Below are 10194 nucleotides of genomic sequence, written 5' to 3'. Positions count from 1 at the left end.
TTTCACATGATCGTTGCTACTGTTACTCGCACGATGAGACTACGTCACGGCGTGTGTGTTCTATTATTGTCTCACCTCGAAGTGATTTCCCCCATGAGCTAATTAAAGGGCACCATTTGTCACATATAATGGCGGCACCGCTGGCACTCGGTGCTGTTTACATCTCCGTCTGCAAAGAGGCTGATGGATGCATTTGAAACGGTTCTCGTCTTCTTTTTGTTTTTTTTATATCTTTACATGTTTTAAGACCTTAGATATGTTTCACAGCACAACCATCTGCCCGTGTTTCTTCGACCTTCTGTTGCAGAGGCTGCCGCTGCCGCCTCCATTTCCACTGCCGATGCAAGGCTCAGTTAGCGACCCTTCATATCCAGTAGCGGCTAAATCTGCATCCATTCATAAATCTCACGTTTGATCTTTTTTTATCATCGGTCTGCCATTTGGGATGGAAACAGAAGTTGTGCCATGTCCTTCGATCAGAGTTTAGGCCCGTTGATTGCGCAACAATGTTTCGAATGAAAACGGCAGAAAATGATGTAGTTAACATGTAGGGCCACTAGTGGGTGCTGTAGCAGCAACAAAAGTTGTTTTCTTTTTTTCCAATCAGTTTTTTTTAATTATTTCATAATATAACACTACAAAGTGAACACACACAGAGCATAGGACAAAACAAAACACACAAAAATAATAAAATAAAGAATGGCTAAGTAAATTGTTCAATAGTAACAGAAATCCCCCCCAAAAAGTAAATCTTTCCGTTTACACAGGTGGTAAATACAATATGGCGTTTTTGTTATGAATCAATATGAATCAAATACATTTTTCAGTCAATGTATTCACCAAAAATTGTAAATGAATATAATTCCTATAATCTCTTGTTCTGTTTGATCTGAGAGCCCGATACAAGTCGTTCTGATTTCCGTAGCCGTGGTCACATCGACCAAAAGTAATTCGATTAAATCTGCACAATATAAACACTTCATTCCGATTATAGTTGCACCATCCGATTGAAATTACGATACAATCGCAGGGGGTGGTGCAGTTTGGTTTTTGATATTATCATAGTCACATCGGGTTACTTCCTACGGGTTAATTCACCTCACGCCATGTGACCGGATACATTCGAACGTCTTGGTTTATATAACCTGGCACATTCCGATTACTTTATTCAGGGCCCACGTAAATGCGACAATCTCATTCTAGAATCGGAAAGAATTCAAATCATTTTGACAAAAATAAGTGACCACATAAACGCACCTCCTAAACACAACACAAGTTTTGAGTTTTCACTTAAACTTTGGCACATGGGATAATTTCAATCATATCGATGTTTAATCTGACTACTTTCGCTCCATGAAACCACATGGAGACTGTTGTTGAAAGTCTTAGTGAAGTGAAAATAAAAATCTTGATTCTTTCATTAACAGTGTTGTTTTAAAGCACGTCACAATTTATACGTCAATTTTAAAAGTTTCTTCAGAATTCATTATTTGTTCCCCCCCCCCTCTGGTTTCTTCACTCGTCATTATTAAAATTGAAGAGGATCCGTTCGTCTTCTGGTGCACTTTATCCAACTGGAGTGGATCCCAGCTGAGTCAGGCTGCTCCTCGGACACTCGAGGAAATTTAACAATCAGCAGCTCAGCCTCAGCGGCGAAGCCAAACCTGGATTCAAACCACACATTTGTCTGATCAGATCAAATTGCGACGCCACCGTGCAGCCATATATGAAAATTGCAAATGAATCCCAACAAAAACTTAGTGCAATTAGAGGTCGTTATAATATGCATGAAAGTTCTCCTTCACGGACAGCAAATTAACCAAAATCATTTGAGGAGAGCCCCAACTGTTCCATCAACTCACCACCATCTGCAGAGCTCTTCTGTGTTGTATTTACACAAAATACACAGCTTATATGTTCTCTGGCACATTATCGGGTTTGACAAGCACTATCACCAGGGAGGGGATTTTTTTTTTGGAACGGTATTTGAGTAGTTGTTTTGATGTGTAATAAATAAAACAATAAAAGGACTCTCTGGATGGATTAACCTGTTATGGGTTTGTGCACGCTGAAACGCCAGTCAATCTAAAACGGCGGGTTAAAAGACATTTAAAATGTAGGAAACCATCTTTATAGTTCCCCTAAAACATTGTATAAACTTGCCTCTTTACTTTTAGAAGTACTTTCAATACTCCAGATGTGAAAGCAACATATCAGATCATTTGAAAATGAACAAAAGTCAACCACGATCCTTCACTGTTGCGATGTCAGTTTCATCTCTAAGCAGACGACATCCACGTTTACATGTCCGACTGTAGTAAAGTGGTTCTTCTGACTGCAGTCATATTTATTTATTTTTTTTATGAACATTTCTCATCTAGTACATGAAAACTAGAACCCAAAACCTGGATTCAAACCAGGGATTTTCTTTCTGTGAGCGACTTGCATGACTATGTCTGACCAAAATCAGCCATGTAATTGATTGTCTCCGAGATCCTGGAGGGATCCTTTTTCCCACTTTAAATGGGAATAATTACACCAATATTTTGGTATTTGTTCCATTTACACACACTCGTGCAGTTTCTATACATCATATTGAGAAAATCTATTAGTTTATTAATAATAGAATTAATGTCTGTAAAATATTAAATGAAAGTATATGTGCGCGGAGTTCCTTGATACGTTCTCCACTCGCCGTCGTGTTCTTCACAGGCCCGGCTCCCCCTGTGAATGTGTGTCTTTGCCGCAGGGAGCCTGTTCCACTTGGCCGAAGACGTGAGCGAGCCTCACAGGGAGCAATTAACAAACGGGCCTTTTTCCTTTAAAATACACAAGAGGAGCGCCGCCTGCTAATGACGCTCCTCCTTGTTCAACAAGCAATCGCATTACCAACATTTCGAAGTGCGTTTTCTCCCGCAATTAGAGCCCGAACGCGAAGCTATTATTCCTCGATGTCGTTCAGTCATATTTCCCCGCAACTTGCTGAAGGAGGGGGTTTAACAATCAAGCAGTATGTAGGTCAAGCCTCTTTCGCATCGCTCCATCGTCCCCTCCACCCGAATCCGAGCATATGTTCTCTCTCGTCGCTCAGCATGCTTTAAGTATTTAATGACTCCGCCATTCAGCTCGTCATTTACATTTAAGTAAGCAAAGCGTCATCAACGGTACAAAGAAACAAGAGACAGGGTTGTTTTTTTTTTAAAATAGCTAAATAAAACTTTAATAGGTCTAATTGCAAATGTACATAAATTGCACAGCCACAGTTTGTCAACACAAATTCCTCTGTACATTATTGTTTTTGTCACCGTCATCAAAGGAAGCAGAATCCAGCAAATACTTTATACTTTCAACATACTTACAAAAGTATTTTCTACAAGATAATAGAAAACATACAACATCTTTTTGACTTTTATTTATAGCTTTTTATAGTTTTGATTCATCTTGTTTATTTATTTTTTTTCTGAGTGTGGCGGAGTAGCATGTAGATTGCTCTCGTGGGTTTTTTTTCTTTCTTTTTTTCAATTTACAAAAGTTAGATTTGTTATGGGTGGCAGAAACGGAAAACAAAAAAAACAAAAAACAAAAACAAAATAGTGCCACTTTGACTTTATTCTGTGTGAACTGCAATAAAAAAAATTTTGGGGTCAAGTTTAAAGCAAGACTATGTGACTTTTGTTGGAATACTAATTGCTAATAGGTCATTTCAATATGTCCTCGCCTGAACATTTGAGCAAAAATGCTGAAAGTCAAATCCTATATGGACTGACCAAAAAGATTTTTGACTTCTCGTCTCCGCCAATCTTCCACACGGTTTTTACTTTTCAAATTTTAGGAACATCAATCCGTCAACAATGCTAATCTAGCAAAGCAAAACCGCAAATGATTGTGTTGTGGCATTGCCACTTTTAGAGTTACTGAAATGATCAATGCCAACATTGAGGACTAATCAGTTTGTTTGTTTTTTTAGCATTTAGCTGTAATGCTAAGCGACTAGAACGTATCAACACTAGAGTTTAGCCGAGCTACTGTATTAGCGGCTACGAAGCAATATTGATAGTAAACTGAATCAAACATAACGTTCTTATTTAAGCTAAAACGAATGAACTAAAGCTGTTGGCAACATAACCTTTGAATATGTTTTATTGCCAACTTGTCAGCCAGAAGTAACACAGTCTTGCTTTTTTGTATGTTGATGTGCAGTTTTAGGGCACTCGACTCATATATGTATTTTGATTTTTATTACTGTTCAAACGGGTAAAAGAAACATCAAGTGGATCAGATATAAATCTTTTCATATAAAAAAAAAGTCTTTTCAGGGGTTTGAACTTTGCCACAGTTTTTAACACCTGAAAGAGGTGCTGTGCTGCATCAACAAACAAAATAATAATAAAAAAAAAAAAAGCGAATCAAAAACACCGACCACTGAACGTAAAAGTGCATAGAGCTAGACCGATGAGAAATACAGGGATTGTGCTTGTGAATCTCATCCGGACTGGACATCCCCAAGAGTCCAACTCCTACTTAGCGTAATCAGTTTTTGGCTAGTGAGAAATACACTCTAAATACAAAACCAATAGCTTCAACAGAGAGATAGACACTGAAAGGTTAATTTAACTCGTATAGTTCTACCCAGTGAGGACAGATGACGGACTGCGCTATCTTGTATTTACAATATCCATGATGATACAGCAGAGTTTGAGCACGAGATACATTTACAAAAAGCTCCGTTTAACATCAGGTAAAAATAGTGTGAGCATTTTATTTACACTTTTCCCAGACCGTCGGGCCGCCTCCACACACTCACTTATCATATATTCATGTCGCGCCGGCAGCAAGCCATTCATAACCGTCACCACCGTCGTCGTCTTAATCTTCACTGTCCAACTGGCAACCGATAAAACTCAAAATGGGGACACCAACGCGTTGAAGCATGTGCAGCCCCACGCCTGATGGATATAGTCTGATACAGGTAAGGAAAATGAATGCAAGCGTATAAGAACATGGAGGGATGGCGGGAGAGGTCGGGGCGGGGCCGAAGCCCGCGTTAAGACCGACCCCGAGTCTTCACATTCAGAAGAAAGAAGGGAGGGAGGAAAACAAAAAGAGGCGATGCCCACAAGGATCAACAAGAGTCACAGTTTGGATGCAGCATAATTCCATTACCACGGACGAGTAAAGCGGTTAAGAGAGGAAATGTTGTTTGTGGGGACGCCGCCGCCGCCGTCCAGGGTGGGGGTGGGGGGGGGGGGGGGGGGCGGCGTCCCGGTCCAGTGTTTAGTCTGAGCGAGTGCGTCTGAACACGTCTCTCAAAAGCTCTTGTGCAACCAGAGACAAAGTAAAGATCAGGACTGAGAAGCCCGGCGCAGATCTGCCGTGACGGATCCGGGACGTCTGAGCAGTGAGGAGCACCCGGAGAACCGAAGAACCGAAGAACCTTTGCTGTGTGGAAGAAGGGAGGAATCACACCAGGTTCCCTTCGGAAAAGAGGACCAGGGAGGTTTTTTTTTTTTTTTTTTTTTGGGTTGAAATCTGACATTTTTGCTGAATATTTCCCACAGAATTACCGTTCCCCTCAGACTACTGACTTTCTTTTTCAGAAAGCGTACTTTTTCTCTCTCACAGTTTTCAGATTTTTTTTTTCTTAAACTTTTGACATGTTTGCCAGACCCCCCCCCCCCCCCCCCCACCCCCAGAATTACAACTTTTTTTCCTCTCAAACTACAGACTTTTCCCCCACTTAGATTTCAGACTTTTTTTTTGTTGAAATCTCTCCTTTTCCCCTTGAAATTAAACTTTTCTATTTGAATTCTGACTTTTCTTTCTCCTCAGACTTTCCATAATTTTCACTTCTGAATTCCATATTTATTCCCTTAGAATTAAAATTTTCCTCTCACTGAATTCGGTTTTTCTATTCTTTGAAGAATAATTTGTCTATTTTCTAGAATTTGACCATGTTCTCAATGTCCTGTCTTTTTCACCTGGAATTTTATTTATTACATTTCTTTTCCCAGAAGTTTTTCACTCTGAATAGTTTTTTTGTTTTTTTTGTTTATTTTCCTGAATTTTAACCACTTTCACAAAATTCTGTTTTTTTTTCTCCCTGGGATTTGCTTTTTTGCAAAATTTGAAATAATGTCTCTTGTTTCTCACGTATGTCTTATATTTCTGATCTAAACAATAAAACTGTTTAAAATTCTGACTGAAATCAGAAATTCGAGAAAAAGATCTTATGCGAAGGTTTTTGTCTCAGACGACGTGATGAACGAGTGAGGCGACGGTCCTGATCACTGCTCAGTGCCGTCTCCTTCTCCGGGGCTTGAAAACACGCTACACACTTTAAGTCTTTCATTGTCGGAGGAGAAAAATAAAACTACATCTCCTAAATAAAGGGCTGCTTTTATATTCGACATTATCAAATATAGGTATATGTGTATATACTCTATAGAAGAACCAAAAAAACAAAACTGCATACATCTATATTAAATTTTAATATAGTATCACATAGAATTCATTTATCTTAGCGTTTATAATACATGTGTTTCTTTTTGTCTTCTTTACAAATCCACAGTATAAGTTGTGCCTTTCTTTTTTATTCTTTTTTGCAGAAAGGGAAGGGGGGGGTTGAGTTATGGAGGTGTGTTCCTTATTTAAGGCGTTTCATGTACCAATAGCTTCTCACAAAGTGCACTACGTTAAAGTGGCCACTCCGCAAGAACAGAGAAATCCATCCTCGCTCGCAGCTTGTACGTACGTCACAAACGATCTCTGCGGCGTTCTCTTTTTTTTCTTTCTCCTCTCCGGTGTGCTGTGATTGGTCAGAAAGTTGAAGTCGTGAACGCTGGGCGATCTCCTCGGAGGAGTTCTGCGCATAGACTTTCTTGTTAGGTATTAAAAAGTCCTGAGCAGTTTCTTCTTTCCGGAAAACGAATGAATCTCTCTGTTTTTACGCCGTATTAATCCACCTTAAGGATGGAGGGGTGGGGCGATGGGGGGAGGAGGAGGAGGAGGAGGAGGAGGAGGAGAGGTCAGCGTGATGCTCAGGAACACACCCGGGAGGTTAAAAGGATCGTTTTGGATGAAAAATATCAGCACGTTTTTGTTTTTTTTCTTCCTTTTTTGTTAAAACTCTTTCGCTTGCATTTGGTTCTTCAAAATAAAGCACTCGGGAGGAAAAAAGGAAATAAAGTGATCATCCTCACAAGGGGAGGAAGGAAAGAGGAGGAGAGGATTGAGAGGGTGACCGGCGGTTGTCACTGCGTGTGGTTATATAGTGGTTTGTCCCCGGCGCGAGCGGGAAGAGGGGTGGGGGTGGGGGGGCGGGGTCAAAGCCAAACCCCCCCCCCTCCACCCCTCCCTCCCACACCGAACCGATCAAAGTGTTTGACAGCTCCGAGGTTCATATGTACAAGCTTTGCCCCGCCTCCTCTGGCTGTCACCCCTCGTGAATGAAGGCCATCTGGTGATCCTGTTCTCTTGGTTTCCTGTCCGTCACGTTGCACATTCCCTTTCTGTCCGGCTGCCCCACCCCCAACCCCTCCCCCTCCACCCCCCACCCTCACAGCCATGTCTTCGCTCCTGCACAGGCTCCAAAATGTGGACATGCATTCCCAGAAGTCCACACACACACATACGCACACACTTCGCGCAGCTCCTGCAGTCTTTCCGCCAGGCATGCATCCACGCATGCACGTAGACGTCCGCTCTTTGAGAAATCGTACACACGCACACACACGCGACATTCACTCCAGTCCGCCCGTCTAACAGTTGCTGCTGTTCCTGAATTCTCCGTTCTCCGTGATCTGCAGTTTGGTGGGGTTGGTGGGCGAGATGCCGTTGCGCGTCTGCATGCTGTAGCGCTCTTTCAGCTGGGTGAGGGCGCTCATGAGACGGGCGTTGGCGGCGTCCAGCGACGCTATGCGCTTCTCCTGCAAACACAGATGGAGGCGCGTTAACACGGAATTGAAATAACATAAACAAAAATTTTAATTAAATGAAATAAAATTATGTAAAAAAAAAGTCCTATGATGACTTTTAAATGTAAGTTTTACTTTGGTGTCACATAGAAAATACTGATATTTTTTTTGTTTTTGGTTAAATTGGAGCCTCCTCATGTTTGACACCCCTGTTATACGTCATCCTCAACTCACTGTGGACAACACCTGCTGCCCTCTGCAGGCAGATACACACTCCTCAAAACCCTCAAATAGACTTGAACCACGGCGTCCGCCACCAAGCAGCCAAATCAAACTCCAGATGTTGGGACACATTGTGATGATTGTTACCCTGTGAAACAACTGATCTGCCTTTAAACTTCCACAAAAGGAGACTAGAAAAATCCTGCATTGTATTCTTAACAGCAAAAAGTCTGTATCAGAGTTTTTTATACATTATATTTTTAACACGACAGCTTCTTTTGTCGCCTTTGTAATGACTTTACCAAAGGAGATCACCGATCACTTGACTTGGGCGTATACGTCTGCAGTTGCAAACTGTCAGTACGGCGGCCGAGGAGACAATTAATCACCTGCGTTCAGATCTGGATGTGTGTCTACGTCACGTTACAGTACAGTTGCATTCCTTCCCGTAATGTTAAACGTTTGCACAAAGGTTTCCGCCTGCCCGTGTTCGCAGGGATGTGAAACACCATTTTCACACATGAAGAGACATCAATGGTTTAATCCCGCACTTAATCCCACATAAGCAGTTTTAGGTGAATGGATCACGTATCAATCAACATTCACAATTCAATGCAAAAAAAAAAAAATCCTTAAAAGCTGCATTTTTTTGATACCTGAGGTGGATTTTGAGTACAATTTCTCATGAATAAAAACCATCAAGGATTATAAAGGAGCTACAATTTTACAGAAGAGGAGGAAACGTGTAAATCTATCTTTCATAGGAGAGAGCAAAAGACCATTCAAGCAGAGTGGAGATGGCTATGAATTAAACATCTCTTTATATTTCTTTGACCCCCCCACACAAATGACACCTTTTCATCAATTTATAAAACTTATTAAAATGATGTTTTTAGAAAACATAATACTCTAAAGCTCCCAATCAGATATTAAATGTGAATAAATGTGAGTACAGAGAGTGAATACTTGTAGAATCATCACACTTTTCACATGATTGGCCATTATTATATGATTGTGTCTCGCACAGGGCTCTGCAACCTGGAGTGGCTCAGTGAAGCTTCCACTAAGTTCTACACAAATACATATTTTATTAATTTGTAATATATTTAGGCATCAGGGTAATTTTCAAAAGGATATAAAAGTGAGTACAAGTAAAATCTGGAAAATTATTATAGAAATGTATTATTATTATTAAATATTTATTGACTAAGACTATTAAAATATTATTAAAATGTCTTAAAAAAGAACCATAAACTGAGTAGTTTGTAAAAAAAAAAAAAAAAAAAAACTATAGCTAAAAAGAGCCACAATGCTTAAAACAGCTGAAATATCAAAGTAGCCTCTGAACAAAATGCGGGGAAAAAAATTTGTGAAACTGCTAAATTAAGGTGCCAAAACAGGTCAAATGTAATGAAATGTTCACCATCCATAAATATAATTGAAACTTCATAAATGCAATATAAGATTCTGTGATAGTATCAAAAGTACATAATGAGACTTTGAAAGCTGTGTTCGCCTCATTTTAAAGTTCAAATGTTTTTTGTGGCTCCAGCTACATTTGATTTGGTGGGAAAAAAAAAAAAAATCTAAAATACCAGTCTTTTGGTCATAAAGGATGTAGACCTTTGGTAGCATTGTTATCTCACAAAATAAGTGTTTTTATTATTTATTTTACTATTTAAGGTAGATAATTAAGATAGAATAGGGGTAGGGCTGGATTTGCTATTTTCACAATATCACTAGTACTAGCTTTTTTTTTTTTTTTTTGAAAAGGCATACCATACTAAAGCTCGAAATTTAAACAAATGTGATCATGATGTCCAAGCCAGGTTTGGGGGGGGAAAAGTGTTTTTTTTTTAATCCAGAGATGATTCCTATTGAGCAGAATTCAAGTTAAATGATGTCTCAGACCTCAATAGTTTGGACTTTGTGAACCCAGGCCGCCCCGGGCTCTCCAGACTGACCTGTGCGTCGATGATCTTCTGTTTGGAGTCGACCACCGCCTGCATGTCCGAATGGTCCTTCTTCAGCTCTTCTTCCACCGACATCAACCTGGAGG

The 10194-nt window shown here is 40.2% G+C and overlaps 1 protein-coding gene across 4 annotated transcripts in view; it reads right to left on the bottom strand.

Annotated features, from left to right (window-relative positions):
* Nucleotides 1–7559: 7559 nt before the first annotated feature.
* Nucleotides 7560–10194, bottom strand: part of dab2ipb (DAB2 interacting protein b) — a 148793-nt gene continuing 146158 nt past the window's right edge. For all 4 annotated transcript variants that reach the window (XM_080509958.1, XM_080509960.1, XM_080509959.1 and 1 more), the window contains 2 exons: nt 10100–10187; nt 7560–7925 (listed from right to left, as the gene is read on the bottom strand). In XM_080509958.1, the coding sequence (XP_080366084.1) occupies nt 7758–7925; nt 10100–10187 (256 nt within the window). In that variant the 3' untranslated portion in view covers nt 7560–7757. The remainder of the gene's footprint in view (nt 7926–10099; nt 10188–10194) is intronic.

This window comes from Blennius ocellaris, assembly GCF_963422515.1.
Source record: "Blennius ocellaris genome assembly, chromosome: 15".
Lineage (NCBI taxonomy): Eukaryota > Metazoa > Chordata > Actinopteri > Blenniiformes > Blenniidae > Blennius > Blennius ocellaris.
The sequence above is the reverse complement of the archived record's forward strand: the minus strand, read 5'-3'. Positions and strand labels throughout refer to the sequence as shown.